Genomic DNA, 18,969 nt, shown 5'->3' with positions numbered 1-18,969 from the left:
ATGTCTTAATCATTTCATGCAGGAGATGCAATAATATGTAATTCTTTTCTATTTGTGGAACATGTTTGTCCACTCTCCTCCTGATAGGCCCCATTTAATCATGTTGTTCTGTTTCCTAATTAGCAAAAATGCAAAGTGTCTTTGTCACCTGTGGACAGCCAAGAGGGCTAATTTGGGCTTTTCACTAATTGCCACGGTAACGAGCCTCCTGCGCCTCCGCTGGGGGTGGGTGGAAGGCATGGCAGGAGGAGGACTGGAGGATGGAGGGATGAAGACACAGCTCTCCTCACACACGGCCGAGGTGTGAAAGAACGCGGCAGGCCAACAGAACGCAGCCTGGAGGAGTCCAACAGCAGGGAGTGGGGGACAGCCTGCGCTGTGAAAAAGCCCCAACACCAAGCTGAGAGGGGGGAGGATTCAGCTCTGGCCAGTTTTAGTCTCTCAACTTTGATGAGGAGATGACTACATTGGGTTGGATAATTGTTGGACGTTTTACTGACACTGACACGGGTTATTGTCCCCACCTGATATGATACTGGTTCCCACACAATGTACCTTTTTTACTGTTCTTTTAATAGACACATTCTAGGTATAACTCAGCAGGCAGTTTTTAAATTAGCAGCTTGACATGTATAAAGACTGTGTGTAAGAAGTGTGTGTGTGTGTGTGTGGGGATAGGAGGAGGCAATGACAGAAATAAACCAAATTAAAATATAGGATGTTTGATAATGATTATGTTTTGTTATTATTCAATCTACTTTTCAGGTTGTAGCTTTTAGTTGTTTTTCTTCATGCAACTTCTATATAGTTTATCAATCATGGTGAAATGGCATCTAGAAACTTTTCAGGTGAAAGAGTTTGTATGAAATGTCTTCCTCTTTGAGTATATAAATACCCTGATGTACTATAATAATTATTTAGCCTATACTAAAAAGTCCAAAGTATTATTAGTATTACAGTTACATAAAAGCATAGATTTAATGTATAAGTTTGCAAAAGCAGTGTGTAGACTAAGTCATCCAGACAATATTAGCCTATAAAATTCATTTAGAATTTAGCATTTCAATTTTACCATGCTGCAATTGTGATTGGCTACTTATCTTTATTTAAAATAAAGATATGGTTTTAGTGGTTAATTGTCTCTTTAACTAAAGCAAGCTAAATCCATGTTTAACATGCTTCTGCTTTATGTATTTCATAGCGTCTAAATTGACGTATAGCCTACATTCATGTTTGCATCATTCGCATACATTATTATCGTCTCACCATTAATTTGGAAGGAAATTAAATAGATTCCGTTGGTGTAATTCGACTCGATCAATATGGTCTCTCAGCTGATTTATGCCTCTTTGCTTTTTTCAAATACATTTTCTTTTTAGCAATACACCCTGAAAGCTTGGGGGCACCTTGTCCGTATGCTGCTCTCGGGGGCGAGCCCCTCGAATGTGTGCGTGCGCGCAAGAGCGTGTTTGAGTGTGTGAGAGCGTGTGAATGTGTGTGAGTGTGAGTGTGAGTGCGAGTGAGTGTGTGTGCGTGCGTGCGTGCTCTGCTGTTGCTGCCCTTTGATCCCTGCATTAGTGTTAGTTAGGGGCTCGGAGACACACTTGCACCGAGAGCAGCCATAGTCAAGACACGGCAACAACAACAGCGGCACCTCCTCCGCCTGTGTTCCCATTCCCCAACAATACACTTTAAACCGAGCAAAGCCAGGTGCACGAACAAGTCCCTGCCATCACTGGCGCCTCCAGTCTCAATGGGAAAAACCTTTTTTCTTCTTATCCCTAAACAAGGACGAGAATGTGATTAAAAACGGGGGAAAATGCCAAGGAGGAAGCAGGAGCAACCCAAGCGCCTGCCTTCACGTAAGTCCTTCACTCGATTTGTTCAATTTTAACGGCTCTCCGTGTGTTTTGCGCAGTAGTTTAGGGTTAAAGAGGTGAAACAGACAAAAGACTCGGCGTAGGTTATTTCTCCCTTTTTAGGTCCGAGCGAGGCAGCCATGTTGTTGGCGATGGGTAACGTTAGCTAGGCAGTGAGTGGATAAATGATACGTGGCTTTATTAAGAGTATAATCGATAGAGGTCCGGTTCCGCTAAGGGTTGCGGTCAGTTGGCATATGTGTCGGTTGTGTGTGTGTGTGTGAGGAATAACGGCCGAGCGTTTTCGGTAATGTGCTCGCCTCTGCTAGGTCGCTTTTCGGGTAGAAAGGGGAGGATCTGGGAGTCTGGCCGCAATAAAATGAAGGGTCAGTCGGATCAGACAAGCCAGAGTCTGGCTCCCCATACCCTAGTGTTCCTGGTTAGCAATAGCGCTATCTAGCAACGCTCGGTAAACTTCATTTCCTCGGCGTTAAACGTGTAACTTTCGCCTCATAGTTTTGCTGCTCCAGATCGCGGAACCGAATTTGTTCGCGCTTGTTTGTCGTCGACTTTAAAAAGTGTGAAGAGATTTCTCTTCCCCCCCCCCCCAAGCCAATGTAATTTTTTTTTTCTACCCCTCCCAGTCTGCATGCAGGCTATGTCAGAGCCATGGTCGGTCACCTGAAGTTCAGGGTTTTTCCCCCCTTCCCTTTGCAGCCATTCATTGCAGACAGACTACGATCAATAACGCGGTTAGAAAAGGGAAACGACAGTTATGCTCTACTACGTTGCTGAAAATAACGCGGTGCCGCAGCATAAACCTATTGTTATTCCCGTGTTGTTGATTTCGGTGGGAGGTTGGTTTACTTTTGTACATTTGACCCTCTGTATCTTGGATGTTCGTATTGTGCCTTTATCAGTCTAGATAATAAAAAAGCTGCGATAACACACTGCGGCCACTAGAGGATTGCTTAGATGGTATAGTGGGCAAGACAAGGATTATTAAAGGAATTATCCGAGAGTGACATTTTCTGCTCAATACATGCGTAAGCAAACAGCTCAATTAGTCATATTGGTATGCAAATGTAATGAATAATTGAGTGATTCATCTTTTAACAACGACGGCCTGATACATTTATCTTATGACACTATCTTCATTTCTTAAATGTCAGACGATGCCAGCTGTTCATCATAGCCAGCCACCATCAACAAGGCACTTCAAGTTATCTCTTTTTATTTAGTTTACTTACATAGTTTTCTTTTTAATTTCAAAGGGTATGAGGAATGAATAAGCTCCTGCACCTTTCACAGTTTATGTCTGACACGTTAAATCAAATGTACATTACACAATTATCTTTGTAGCCTCACACACAATATACACAAATGCACGTTTTATTTTGTTTTATTCACTGATCTGCTCAGGTTTTTGACCTAGGGCTGAACTTGGGAAATAGCAGTGGTTGGCTGGGAGGCATAGAGGTGGAGACTGGGTGACTGTGTGTGTGTGTTTTTGTCTGTGTGTGACACTGATTGACAGGGAGATATTTGGACAGTGAGTCTTCACTCATATGCTGCATAAGGAGTAAGCTATCTATCTCTATCTATCTATATCTGTAGCCTTTTTACTACCCCTCTCCATATTGAGGCTTCTTTGAGGGAGTTTGTCCCCTGAATATGTTTTCCTCATTGGTTACCAAAATCTGTGTTTTCTGAAGCGTATTTAGAGTGCGGTGTGATCACGAAATACATGCAGTAGTTTGTTGTGACGGCCCTCCAACTATAGCATAAGTGCCAGTACCTGAAATATCCCTTCTTTCTTCATACACTTGTTAATGATTAGATGGAGATTACAGTATGGAGTACAGTGTGGCTCATTGATACTTTTGATAAGTTGTACATTTTTCTTCCAAATAAGTAAAAAGTGTCTTGGTCAACTGGAGTGAGTCACTGTGTTAACAGGGACACGTACTCATAATTTTTTTTGTGATATGACTCAATGTGGCAAAATTGAAATAGATGTTATATTGTTGTGTAGAAGCCATGAAATCATGTTTTAGCACCTACTGTAGTTGCCCACCTAGGGTAATGGCAATTGATTGTCCAATTCAACACCCAAATGTACCCTGGAGTGAAATTTTCACTACTAAGATTTTATTTTAAACAAGCCCTCCTTTTGTGATTTAAAATATTTAAGGATAGGCTTTGATAGGTTCAAATGTAAAATAATTAATAGGTTAAACCAGTTTTATTATGATTAAAAAAAAACATTGTAACATATTGGGAACATTTTGAGATCCAACGATTAAAATGCTTGAGGTTGTGTTTAAGCTGTATTTCACACAGCAATACTGTATGGATCTGTCAAACATGAAGTCCACTATTTTCTGTCTTTTGGGCAAGAGGACCAAAGTTAGCCTGTGTCAACATTTCAATTAAGCTGCTTTGTAATTGGTCTGGAACAAAAATACCCTTCACCCACGTATCTGAAATCATGTACTTCTGTGTAGGCACTGAACTGGAGCACTGCTGTGCCTGTGTTCCTGGGTTTAAATGAAAGTCTTTTTCTGATTTAGAAGTTGTTTCCCTCCTCAGTCAACAAACTGTCACAGGAAAGTATGAATTTGTCAGAAGCTTTTTGCGCTTTGTTTTGGATCTTCCCACTCTAGAATGGAAGTGTCACCTCATGCCATTCGCTGTCAGTCTGTGTGTTTTCATTATTCAGCCAACAACACCCTGGTGGTGTGCCAGCCAACAAGCACAATATCGAGCTTCAAATCTCTTCATCTGTGGTGAAAAAGGGCAAGCTAATACACTGGCTTTAATGCTGGAGGTGCTTTATCTTAGCACAGACCCAGATATATGGGTTGTGTAGCCCAGTGTGCACTGTTCCATTGTCTGTGGCACAGCTTGTGAGAGGAGACTATTCTTTAAGTGTGTGTGCACGGCACGCACATGTGAAAGTGAACAGGCAACCCTTGTGTTTTTGTGTGTGTGTCTGTGGGTACATAAGCTGGCTATGGAGGTCACAGTACAGTATGGCGCCTTCACTCTGACAAGTAAACATGACCTTTGGTGCCACAATGCAAACTGCCATTCTTTATGACCTTGCAGTGTGTTATTGTTTGTGTAGTTTTGCTACCTTATTATTCACTCTTTAAAGTTAGGGTTAATGAAAATGCTGGTACGGTTTAATGTTTTATGTTGGTGACATGGTGTGATTTTAAAAATGACGTTAAATTATAGAGATGTTCCGATACCATTTTTTCCTTCACTATACCCTATTCCTTGATTGATAGTAGTAGTAGTAGTAGTAGTAGTAGTAGTAGTAGTAGGTAAAAATCCGATACCAGTGCGTTGTAGTACCAGTCAAAAGTTTGGACATGCTTTCCCATTCAAGAGTACAAGAAAGCGTGTCCAACCTAACGTGTCCAAACTTTTGACTGGTACTGTGTAGTCTATGTATAGTGTGTGTATATATATATATATATATATATATATATATATATATATATATATATATAAAATAAAAATTTTAACAGCTGTATACTACTATCCCTGTATGAATGTGATATGATTTATATCATTGTTGTAGGGCTTGGCTCATGTTAAACCCTTTGTAAAACGTGAAAACATACAGAAAATAAATGCCATAGAACTATTATCCAGTTTGACAGTCAGTCATAACGGAAAAAGAACATAATTTAACTACTTTAAAGAAGATTTTCTTCCCTTTCTTCTTCTCAATTACGTGGTATTGACTCGGAAACAACTCCATTAAATCAGTCAGAATAAGTATTCAATATTGTTTGGCGAAATGTACATATTATAGCCTATGTTGTCATTACATCACACAAGTCCCCTTAACATTCGTCCCCACCATCATCGTCATTCTTGTGAGTATGTTAAAAATATAAACTTAGATCTCTCTGAGTCTGTATTTTCATATCATGAGGAGCACAACCTTAAGTGTATTGGGAGGGACATTTGTGTTCTGCTTACCTATCCCCTGGTAATCTACATTTGAGATGGGGAGATTTTTAACATTTCTAGACAGATAGCAGCTCCTTTTGGTCAGCGAATAGCTGACTGACTGGGTGGCGCTCTACCTTACTGTAATGGCGGGTCACTGGCTCCCTTCCACTTCCTATGATTATAATGACCTTGGTGGGACTGGGGCTTGAAAAACATTGGATTAAGGGGAAAGGAAAATTAGAGGAGGTTTCCATTTCGCTCTTGGCATAAAATCGGTGGGGTATTTCTGCCAAGAATCCCGAACTTCACCACCACCACTATGCCCCCCCCTCCCTCAAGTTGATGGGGCTTGGATGCTCTCGCGGTGTCAGGCGAGTAGAGCTAAAGTGAATAATGATACACAGGCTTTAACTTAGAAATGAATTAAAGGGCAGGGGAAAGGTGGTGGTGCCTCGCTCACTATACACTGTCACAGAGAGCATAGAAACCTGCTTTCAGTGGCCAAACTGGACTCTCTTTTGTGTTTTGCTAGTAAATGATAACACTGCTGCAAATAAACAGGTAGTTGGGTAAGGTTTAATGGGCCTGGCTAAGTCTCAGGGTGTAGATCTTATACACAAACGTTAACCTTATTTGCTACAATAGACAATTGGCAAGGCACATAAGCAGCCTGGTGGTTTACCATGTCACTGATACATTTCAGGGTTAATGCAACTTACAAATAAATATTTCTTAAGAATTAAAGCTCCCTGTGGGTCACTATGTTACCCAAGAATAACATGTGAAATAAGAATTTTCTTAGCATAACCTCTTCCACATTGAAAATTGAATATCCGTGCACTGCAGATCCTTGTATGGTGGCAAATGTCACAGCTACTTTTGTCAAGTTTTGGTTAAGTTGTCATTTGGGACGTCCCGAGTACTGCCGTACCAATAGAAAAGTATTTTGTAAAACTGGGGGGGGGTCAGGCACCTTGTTCATCATCACATTGAGCGTATAGTCACGTCCACACGTACCAAAACAATCTTTTTTTTCTCCCGTCTTCCTTGTCATCGTTTTACGAGTATTTGCGTCCAAACGGATCTATTTGTACCATATACCGTATACATACTGGGAACTATATTCTCAGAAAGGCGAAGCACTGCTACTTCTGTTACTTGGGCGGAGTGATTTGCTTGCAGCACCTGAGAAGCCCCGCGGTGAGGAGCAGAGAGTAGAAGTGCTTCGCCTTTCTGAGAAGAAAGATGGCTGTGTGTCATGTGACGTCGTTATTTGTACACGTAGTGACTATACAAATCACAACATGTAAATGGGAAAATGTTGGCGTTATTTTGTCACTTATTGGGAGCAGCAGGCTAGATGGAGCCGGTTACCTCCAGGATCTGTGCTAAACTAGGCTAGCGGTAGGGCTGTGCTATTAATTGAATTTCAATTTCGATTTTGACTCCCAACGATCACCAAAATAGTACAATTGAGAAAAAAACGATTATTTTGCCATGTTCTGTTTTGCAAGAACACTCTTATTTTGTCTTGTGTTCTGAATGACACGCGCATGCGCACATCTGCACGTGCACATCTGCCCCTCCCGAAGCCAGTCAGGGAGGCAAGTCGTGTGCATATCATCCGCTGGAATTGAAAAACTCAGCGCGAGTAAAGATGGCAGCAGCGTTTGGTGAGCAAAAAAAGGCAAAACCAACTCAGTTGTCTGGGAACAGCTAACGTTAGCTAACCCTGCGGTCCCTCTGCCTTTGCCCCCCCGCTGTAGTATACAGTCTATAGACGTTGTATTCCTCAGACACGCTGTATTCACTTAGCTACTGTTTAAAACTTTTTCCAGCTTAGTGGGGGTGCATAGGCATACTGCTCAAAACCAACATGAAAAAACATAGTAATGTTCCCTCAGCATTTATTTTTGTGGTTAAATTGTATGTAATGAGCAGGGACGTTAAATCACCTGTTTAACGTAACGTTACTCTAAGGTACCGTCTATGTGCTGGATCTTTCTTAAGGCCGGGGCACATATAGCCGACGGCCGACCGTTGACAGAAAACCCCGTCAATATGATCAGTCGCATGCCCGAGGTCCAATAAACTGCCACAGAACAGACAAAAGGCGAGAGGAGACGAGACGTAATACATCTCTATAACAGCAGGCGGGGCTAATCTGTAATGTTGCCCAAGAAATGAAAACCGGCAGCTGATTGGACGAACGCGTCACATGGGTTTGTTTTCTCCGGAAATTGAAAGCCAGACTGTCATGGCGGCCATTCAGAATACGATCTCATATTGTACTAAAATAGTTCACTGAAACATGTTTCTGAGAACATTTTTAAGCGCGAAATAGGCCGTGCAGTTGCTGAATCTGTCTTCATCAACAAAGGTCAGTTTAAAAGATTTTCATCAGATTTTGAGAGACTGTAGTCACCTCATTCCGCTCGTCATTTCCGGGTGAGTCCCGACTTCCCTGCCGCCGACCGAACATGTCAGTCGGCCAAAATGAACGCCGACAGCCCCCCAGACGGACGACGGCACGGGACACACCGAACAGATTTGAGTCACTGACCTCGCCAGACTGTCCCACGGCCGATAATCAGCCTGATGTGTCCCAGCCCTTAAGGTTAGCTAGCAAATAAGCCCACTGACGGCGACATTATTGTTGATATTTTGGCACAATGTTTAGTAATGACAGATGTAGTGGTCATAGTGAGTGAACATGTGATGTGAGATGCACACTGTGTTATGTCTGTGGAACTGTTCATTAGCTGTGTAACGTTATGTGTGATATCTGTAAAGCTGAACCGACTCACAGTAGTAAAACAGATTTTATTCTGATCCAAAGACTCTTTCTGTGAGATAGAGCACACTAACAGATTATACCCTGGACATTATCCATTATATCCAAATGTTAATGAGTAATCGTGTTAAATAATCGTGATTTCAATATTGACCAAAATAATCGTGATTATTATTTTTTCCATAATCGAGCAGCCCTAGCTAGCGGTGGGTGCGTCGGGCAGTTACAACACGCACTGAGATGAGAAGGGTATGTATGGACTTATCTAACTCTGGGGGATACGGTGAATAAGCTTAAGTCAAATAAACCGGTGTGTTCCTTTAAACTAGCACAGAGAATAGAGCGTGATGTCGGACAAACTTTGTGTTTCATCATCCCCTTTGTATTTTAAGCCCCCCTATAGAAGTCATAGCTCCATACAACGTTCCAGCCTCTAATAACTCTAAATAGTAGCTGATTATTTCCGCAAGTCAGTATAATGAGATTCTTGTATATGTTTGGACAATATGTTTGAAGATTCATAACTGTGTTGTCTTAGGGTGTAGTTTTTGTAGGCATAGTAACAGTATGTGTTTATATTTCAAATCCATACAGGACTTTAGCCTCAGTATGCGCTGTAAACGGACTAAGTGCAGTCCGTTACTTGGCAGAAAAGCTTTGATGGTGTGCTAGTTGTAAGCTCTGCTAGTAAAAGTAGCCCAGTCCATCTATCTAATATAATATAAACAGTGTGACAAAAGGAAATAATAAGCCAAAGCTTGAAGACTCCCATTTTATTTAGATCTCCTGTTTAGGAGCGTTGTGGATTCCTGGTAAATTATAGCAACCCAGTGTGACACATCAGGATCAGACAAAACCCCTGTGTCTACATTGTTCAAAGCAAGTTAGCGGAAGATATTTGTGATATTGGGCTTTATAAACTTGACTTAGACTGCTAAATTGTTATTCTTATCTTGTCTCATAAACCAGACATGTTCTTGATTACAAAATGTTTGAGGTCACTGGAAGGAGGTCCGAGTGTTTAATTATTTAGCAATAAAAAAGTGTTTTCATCGGAAGAGCTGGTAAAGTGTTTACATGTGCATGTAAGAGGCTAGTTGTGTCCCAGAAGTAGCTCACCCAAAGTTTTTAAGTTGCTCACATATTGAATGGCACAGCAAAAAATAAAGTCACAAAGCTTTATTATAGTAAAAAATAATGTTGTTCTTTAAGCTTTGTTTTATTTGATTATTAAATATTATGTTCTGTAATAATGTATATGTTCAGCGGGAGTTTGATGGGTTTCATTTACCTGGGGCTGGGTATTTAATCTGAACACTTTTTGAGTACCAATTGAAATGTGTTATCAAAAGCTACTGAATGCTTGGTCAGATTCTTGGTGTAGTTTGTAGTCTTTTATCAACTTTTGCCAGGTTTATTTAGTTAGTATTTTGTGTAGGCATACAACTGAACACTAAACAGTGATGCAGGGAAGTTATTTTAACAACCAATGTATTAATACTCGGGTATTCTCAGTGCAAGTACCAAACCCTTTCACACAGTCCTGCATTTACCAGCGATGGTAGAACAAAATTAAAATACTTGCTCTTTTCAGTTTGTGATTTGTTAATTGTCTGCTTGCATCTTTAAAAAGTAAATTCAGGTACTCTACCCTACAGTTTAGTTCAAATTGTAACATAAAATAAACTGAAATGGTCAACTTTTAAAATGGTGAATCTCAGATGAAAACATCTGATTTATCTTGTTTAGCATCTGGTTACAAGTTACTTAATTTATTATCAGTAACTTAATTTGAAATTGACTGTGGAAATGTATTTTTTCTTCAGATCTTTGTTATCTAATAATTTCAAAGTGCCTTCTCTAAGCAGAAAACCCCCTGCAGCACAAAATCAGGTAACCATATTGGTCCTAATACCTCCAGTACAGTACCTGCCTGTCTGCCTGGTCTCAATCAGAACCCCCTCTGTGTGGAATGGAAGTGCCTCAGCCTTGGTAACGATTTTTCCCGTGTTGACAAGTCACAACATGGAGATCTACAGCTCGGAGAGCAGCCCTTTGGCTACGCAGAGCCCTGCTTGCACTGAGTAATAGCAATCTCACAGGAGTAGCAGGCTTTCAGCTGGCAGCAGTTCATACGGAACAGCTCGCCGGTGCAGCTGGGAAAGACAGAGCAGAGTGGAGAGGGAGAGAGGAGCTGGTGGTGGTAGCAGTGGATATGGAGAGAGGGAGGGAGGGAGGAAGTGTAGAGGAAGAGCTGTTAAGAGCTTTGGGCGGTTTCTCTGTTGTTGTACCACACAAGTGCATCCAGGCCCTGCAGGACAAGCCTTTAACAGGCATGAGGGATGGAGAGCATGAGAGGAGAGGGGGAGGAGGAGGAGGAGGAGGCGGTGGTGGAGGAGGAGGAGGTGGTGGTGGTGGTCTGGGGAGCTGAAGCCGGCCAGTCGTGCCAGACGCCCGCTCTAAACAGGGATGTGATTTATTGTTGGACTCTGTCTCACGTTTCACTCCTAGAAAGACACTAAAATTACATTGTACAGAGATAAAGAACTTCCTCAATTGTCTTAGAAGAAAGACCATTGCCTGTGGGCTGTGAAGATTTTTTTTTTTTGGAGCATGTGGTACATCTTTAACCAATGTGTGAAATTTGAGGGTTTTTTTTAAAAGGTTTTGGCATACGGTGCCATCTGATTTGAGCTTTTTTGCTGATGGATTCTGCTTTAGCATGTTATACGTTACCTGTCCATAAAGCTGCTCTATGAAACATAGTTACCCAGAGTAGGTCATCAGAGTATGTATATTTCGCCAGGGGGCTTTGAAAAGGCTTTAGGCCAACAGGTTGATCTTTGTTGCCCTCGCTGAATGTCCTTTGCACAGAGCAGTGCTATGAGATGACCTCACTTCCTGTGTGGGTAGAGTGGGGCAGGAGGCCTCTTACACACACATGCAGACAGACTCTCTCTCAAGCACACCCTGGCGCTAGTTAGCCTTTAGTGCACTAGCCAGGCTAACCCCTTCTCTCCTTTTGGTGTGTGGAAGTGTTTCTACATTGCACATTTAGGCAGTCAAGAGCAAGGCACAGGCTAATGTCTTTAACTAGCCGGCACGTCTTTAACAGCGGTGTGTCTGCAGCTTTTTGGGATGTAGGATCAGTTTTATAGGGAGATTAAGAGTACAGGGAAGGAGTGGGGGCTGTTACAGACACAGGATAGTAGGACCATAAGGCAGCGACAGCTCTCCAAGGAAACAATATATCACCTCTAAAAGCAGAGTGGAAGTGTTTGGCTCCGGGACAAAAATCCTGAGAAGTTAAAATCATTGATGTGATGTCATCTCGGAGAAAGCCATTGTCAGTGCAGCGTGAGGTTATTTATGATGCTGAAAATGCAGGTGAGCATCTTGACTAATTCAGTGCTGTAGAGGAGGCTTCCCTATTTGCACAATGTGGTCATAGCGTCTCGGAGTACATTAAACGAACAATGTGACTCAGGTCTCATCCTTCCGTTGTTTACCAAGGGCATTTGGTCACTTGATTTTGTCCTTGTGATGCTAATGAGATTAGCTAATCACTGGATATGTCATTCTGAGTGAGGAGGCCTTTAGTTTATGGTACCTGTAAGAACCATAACCATACGTAGAAACAAATGAAGCTGGACAAATTAGCACACTAAGGTAATGGATGGATGTTGTCGGTATCAAGCTATTCTAAAAAAAAAAAAAGTGAATGTAATGGCCAGTGTAATGGCTCAGCTCATGATTGCCCGTATGTTCCCACTCCCCACGAGTGTTTTGAATGGGGGCCATGTTGGTTCAGATTGCCATGTCATTAATCCCTCGTACTCTACAGGGGAGTGGTCAGCGGCAGATGTATTTGCACTTCCTCCAGAAGGCTTTCTAGATTAGCACAAATCCTCCCAGAAAAACTGTTTAAAAACCTCATTTGGCACGCACAGCCAGACTTTGTGCTCATAGCTGGCCAAAGACAGCCATCCCTCCCTCTACATCTCATTCTCTCTGAACCCCTTTTTTTTTTTTTTTTTTTTTATCCCCCCCACCTTGTGGTTCTCAGAGCTTAGCCCCATGTCGATTTGGACAGGGCAGTGTAATTGTTTGGAAACTCAGTTCTGCCATTTGCATGCAGCAAGCAGCCACTTTTCTAGTTTCAGTGGTTTGACCTTGTTGTACCTGCCAGCCAGAAATGAGATCATCAGAAGAGTAGACGAGAAGCTGACATCTCTCCTCCACCTACCCATGGCTTTAAGTGATGGTTGTCATAGCAATCATTATGCCACAGAACAGACTCAGTGGGTGAAGGATGGCTTTGAATGCGGCAGCCTCAGGTCACAACCTGGTTATGACAGAACACATAGACCTATGAGGGTTGGCTGCAGTACACCGTCTGCACAAAGTAAACAGCCGCAAAAATCGCATGTCAAATTCATATGGATTTCAGGGGGGAGGGTTAAAATTACTGAGGCAATGTCTTTTTATACCTTGGAGAAAGCAAGACAGGTATTGGTGTAACGGAGAGGGGAAGAGCAGCATGGGACGAACAATGCCTCTCCTTCCCATCAGCTGCCCTGGCCAGCATTTAACATGGAGATTGGAAACGGAATAAGCTCTCCCCCCATTCTCCCTGGACCTGCATGTAAATGAGGTTAGCGGTTAGCATTTCCTGCTGTGCCACAGCAATTCTTCTTCCTCTCTTGCTCCCTCTTTTTCCTTTTTTTTTTTTTTTTTTAAATAATGGCCTGAAAGTGCTCCCCCTTTCCTGGGGTAGGGACCGGGACCAATCCTGATTAGTGTCCCTGTCCAAAGTGACAGGCTAAAATCCAAGCAGGCACTGCCTTGGGCTCCTCTGCCAAACAGCCGTCAAAGCAATACCACCATAAAAAAGGCATCTTTCCCCCCTCCCCCTCAATTCTCAAGATTCCCTCCCTCTTTCGTCTTCCTCGCTCCTCTGCTCATTCTCCCTTGTCGTCCATTCTGAGCGTCTCTAATAGACACTGCCTCCATCGGTCTAACACACTGTCCCCTTACATACATTACATGCGTGCACATATAGAATTACCTCTCTCTCTACAACCACCTCCCACCGGACCTTGCTTTGTATCCCTGGGTGGACTGGCTGCTATAGAGCCGAGTGTCCCTTTTGCCAGTAGGGTGATTTACAAACAATACATGGACGCTGTACACACTCCCACCTTCCACCCTCCCACTCTCTCTCACTTCTCCTCCACAGACACACAATCACCTCTGTGAGGAGCTTCAGTATGCCAGAAAACTACGCAGCAGGGTGATGGCCTGTTCTTTTTCGCACTTGTTCCAAAGAATGTACCCTGTCTACTTGAGAATGCTAGCGCGACATGCACATCTTGGTTGAATGAGGTTACTTTGTCAACCGGAGGACAAATTGATGGGATCTGACTAGTATGTCAAGTGGCTTATAATTAGTAGTTTTCAAAAAAAATCACATGAAATGGTAATCTGAGCCGTGTGTAAGACAATTCCGCCTGATAGAAAGCAAATACGCAAGGGAGTTATATTAGTTGAACAGTTGCAGGCATATGCTAATTACTAAGTGTTTGAGAAGAGGAATTTGTGAAAAATATTACTCTTATGTCTGCATAGAAGCTCTAATAAAGTGGTTATCATCACGCTGTCTTCTGGATTTGTTACTGTGCCAGTCTATGGGAAACATTGTATTCATTACCAACACCCTGTAAAACAACCACTGGTGCACAGCAAATTGATCTGGTTATGTCGTAATGCTACCAAATATATTTTTGGTAAGCAATCCAGCATTGGGTATTTATAGGAAAAGAGCTTGTGTTGTTGTGAGCACGTATGTGTCAGAAGCATAATTTCTTGCATTTTTTTACACACGCATGTAGAATTTAATTTTATCTACCGTATGTGGTGTTTTAAAGTGTGCTTCGTGTGTTTGCCTGTACTCCGTTTCACAAAGAAGGATGCCACCCACATATGCCTATTCCTATGAGAGGGAACGGCTTGAGTCTCGATAAATATGAACAGCTCTTGCTCACGGAATCAAGAGAGTCAGTCCGTGTTGTTGTCTAGTGTTTAGATACTAGCAATAAGCCCCATTTATCACACAACCAATGAATGAATAAATGAATGAATGAATTAATTAATGAATGTTCAAGCAATTATGTTTAAAAACTTCCCAGTTCCTACATAGGGGAACCTTTTCTTTTTTACTTGTTACAGTGATCACTTTGAGAACACAGTGTTTCCTCTATGTTGATTGGCAATTGATTGATTGGTTAGATTTCTCGATTGATTGATTGATTGATTGATTGGTTAGATTTAGTGTGTGTGTATGTGTGTGTGTGTGTGTGTAGATATATATATATATATATATATATATATATATATATATATATATATATATATATATATATATATATATATATATATATATATATATATATATATATATATATATATATAATCAAAGTGATTGTATTTTCTTTGCCTTTTGTGTAATGTACAGTATATAAAAACTATTTTAAATGAAAATACAGACTCTTTTAGGAAAAGTCAGGTACCAGCAGGATTGTATTTTTTTATTAAGCAAAGTTATTACACATAAATTTCAAAACGGTTCAAAATGACCGTCCTGGCCGTAGTAGTGTAACCCAGCCTTGGAGTTATTTTTCCAAAAGCCAAGAAAAATCAAATGCATACTGCAAATATGCAATTGGTTTCATTATGAATGGTTTCATACTATATATAGCCAACTTTGGGTTTTGGTTTCCCTATGAAGAAGTTCTTGTAAAATTTATTTTGTAGACCTACAGTTCCTCAAAAATACAGTTCAATCAAAACGAAATGAAAATATACCTCATTGTGTGTGAATAGAGGTGAATAAATATATTTGTTTGTGTTGCAGCGAAATGTCAGTTCTGTTTAATACGTAAAACATTTGAGGAAACACTGGAACAATTATATTGTATGTGCATATTCTGATGTAGACCAATATTCATTTGCATCAGGACTCACCCAGTTTAAAATGGGAATAGATTTTTGCTGCTGAGTAATACCCCTTCACTGACACCATGCTGTTAGAACCCCCAACGCACTCCTATCTTTTGGGGTTTCTTCCTTGCATTCTTTGGATGGAAACCTTTTGTTGCCAAACATTTTCTAAATACAATAGCAGTTGTTATTTTTGTAAAATTATACCAGGAAATGTTCCATCACTTATTAACAAACACATGATGTCCAATGAGTGACTTACCGTGTGACAGACACTACATATTCCATAATCTGAAATGTAATACTTTGCAAAGGATTTTTTTCAGATTTTTAAAATGGTAATGCTATGAATTTTGTAGTGTGGAATATGGTGATCCACATATGGTCATTGTAGCTTTTATTGTCAAAAAATAGTCAAATCTTCTTTTCTAATGGCTGCTTAGATAATTTAACCAGTTCTTGTAAAGCAGATTCAATAAAAAAAAAACATTGTTACCAAAAACACTGCGAGCAGTGAATAAGCCATTCATAAAAAAAATAAAACCTTTTAGAAGAGTTGACAGTAAAACCATCCAGTAAGATGCTGACCCATGGCCAGTTGATTGTCCAAACCAGTGTCTTTGGAGTACCAGTATGCTGGTTTTAGTACTTCTCACCTTGTAATAAGCCAGTTAATCCTTGCCTCTTCTAGACCCACTTTCCTTTTTTGTTGTGTTCTATGTACCCAGTCTGAATCTTTTGCCCATTTCACACAGACTCTGCAATAGCGCTGCATTGAGGGTCTGCTGTCATGCCGGCTTTGTTTATTCCCACAGAACCAAGCAAAGGTGGCATAATGGACCTTTTTCACAGCAGACATTTTGACTTGTCATAGTAGGAAAAGCACAGCCGAAACCTTAACGATGGCTCAATTCCATCAAGTGTCCCAGTAAGCTATTTCAGTGAGTCAGCATGCACAATACCAGGGCCTCTCCTAAGTGGAACGCAGCCATCATTAATGGTTTTGAATACGCCTGTGCTTTTCCTACTATGACAATATCAACATGTCTGCTGTGAAAAAGGTCTATGCCGCCCCACCAGTGTGTGATTTCACATAGCATGCCGGCATTCCAGGAGCAAAAGAGACGTGACTTGTAACACAACAGCTGGTATCTAGCGTGTGTGAGTCGATCCGCACTGTTTATCAACCACACAAACCCCATCCACAAACCGCCAACTGTATGAATTACGGGGCATTCAGACCAAAAAATGCGATCCGGTGATTTTCCGCAGGGTTGTGCAATGGTTGGGGTGTCGGTGAAACATTTGTGTGACGTCCTGTTGTGTTCTTAAACCCCACAACAAAGCACAAGTAGACTTTATTGTTTTCCGTCAGATCGTTAAAAACTTTTGGCTACTTGGAATGCTGCTTTGTCACTTGTTGACCTGCCCGTGGGTCGACTCGCGCATCCTACTGCATGTAGTCCCGCCATAGTGGCTGTCCCTTAGACACAGGCGTCGGTTTGGCTCTGTTACGGCTCTATGAATACCTCCGCAACAACTCTGTCCCCCCTTCAGTTTTCGCAACTTTTTTATTTATCTTTTTTATTTATTTATTAATAAGTAATTAATTATAGGTTTATTAGCAAAGACATAAAATGAATGTACAGCAGAGTTTGCAGTTTTATGCAGGAAAAGTTAACACCTGTTTACTGGCTATGAGAAAGGAGTATCTATTTTTAGAATGTTTGTAATTTTGGTGGAAAAGGATTTAAGAAAACAGTTGAAAAGGAGAGAGAGAGAGAGATGCTGTTGATGAAGTACACGTTTATTTTCTCTTTTACAAAGGCGAGAAGGAAAAGGATTTTCCTAAATCTTCTTGTCTGAATATTTTCGTGAATTTAAGTTATAACCTTCTGGTTTTCTGTTTCTTTCTCTGGGCAATGTACATCCGTAACAGGATATCAATTAGGGGTGTTGAAATTAATCATTGCATAGAGATGCGGACCTCGACGATTCTGCATCAATGCAGCGACAGACCATAATCGATTATTGCCTAATGATGTTGATTTTGAGTTTTTGCCTTTTGTCTGCTGTGTTCAGACGCCGCTATATTCAGGAAGTGCCTTTTTCTAGAGCAGTTCATATATATCTGACTGCTTGAATTTGTTGATGAAAACCATGTGTAGAAATATATAATATTGAGGAGGTGACGCATCGTAATGTGACCAGTGAAGATTCACACCCCTAATATCAATATTAGGGCTCCGACACAGCAGGAGTGCATAGCGTGCCCTTGGCACCACGGTTTACAGAATGTTATCGTTCATTAGTGTATATGCTCACATCGTTATAGTTATCATTGTTGGTGTGGACGGCCCTTTAGTAAGGGATCCAGTAGCTTGGAGAACTATTTAGGGTGACTCATGCCATGAACACAGCAATGTGGTTGGGTTATTTATTACGCGTATCATATTTGTTATATGTTATATTTGTTTGTTTATCATATTAGTGGGTTTAATCTGGCTGATTTTAAACGGAACCTTCACTTACACAACAGACACGATATCCATCCACCCATGACTGGCACTAGCAGCTAATACATCCAAGAAAACAATAAATAAGACACTCTGTGTATGTATGCATTTTCTTATGTTAATTTGATGAATGGCATTTGATTTAGTCAGAAATAGTTGCCATCAGAGTGTGTACGGTATGACAATATACTTTATATGGTGTGGTCGCTGTTGTAAACCACTGAATTTGATTGTCTGACTGTTTGATTTGTGTAAATTATAATTCAGATGTTTGAATGAAAGTGATAATTAGTAAAAAATGGACATTCCTGTCTGGATATTTTATGGATCCATAATTTATTTACCGATGGCCGATAGCTACCATTGACAGTCTTATTAACAGTTGGCTAGTTAGTAGAGTTACATCGATAGACCGGCCAGTGACCGGAATTGGCCGGTTTTCAAGTGCTCGGCCATACTGACCGGCGACCGGCAGGTCAGTCTGACATATGCCGATTTCATGCCGGTCAGTGATACAATTAACTGATAACATAAGTTATACGAGTTACAGTTCTCAAGGACACACGCACACACGGACACAACAGCACAGTCTCTTTTTCCTTTCTCTCAACTTTTCCGCCGCGTCGCGTGTCGGCGCTATTCTCGCACATGTAGGAACCTCGTGAATTAACCTGCAACATGTCAGCTGTTTGTGCAGAAGATAACAAGTTTGCAATATGCTACACCTACAAGGAGAAAGTAGGGCGTGGAGGGACAACACCATAAAACCAAAATCTAATTGTTTTTAGTTGGATATTGAATGTGAAAAGAAGGAAATGATTCTAACATT

At 41.1% G+C, this 18,969-nt stretch overlaps 1 protein-coding gene across 4 annotated transcripts in view; it reads left to right on the top strand.

Moving 5' to 3' along the window:
- The first annotated feature begins 1,510 nt into the window (after window positions 1–1,510).
- znf827 (zinc finger protein 827) overlaps window positions 1,511–18,969 on the top strand; it is a 71,906-nt gene continuing 54,447 nt past the window's right edge. For 2 of the 4 annotated variants that reach the window (XM_039781153.1, XM_039781375.1), the window contains exon 1: window positions 1,512–1,862. In XM_039781153.1, the coding sequence (XP_039637087.1) occupies window positions 1,820–1,862 (43 nt within the window). In that variant the 5' untranslated portion in view covers window positions 1,512–1,819. Of the gene's footprint in view, window positions 1,863–18,969 lie in introns of all 4 variants that reach the window. The other 2 variants (XM_039781223.1, XM_039781308.1) reach the window with 2 other exon arrangements.

The sequence above is a fragment of the Perca fluviatilis genome, chromosome 1 (assembly GCF_010015445.1).
Source record: "Perca fluviatilis chromosome 1, GENO_Pfluv_1.0, whole genome shotgun sequence".
Classification (NCBI taxonomy): domain Eukaryota; kingdom Metazoa; phylum Chordata; class Actinopteri; order Perciformes; family Percidae; genus Perca; species Perca fluviatilis.
Note: the sequence above shows the minus strand (reverse complement) of the source record. Positions and strands in the feature narration are given on the sequence as shown.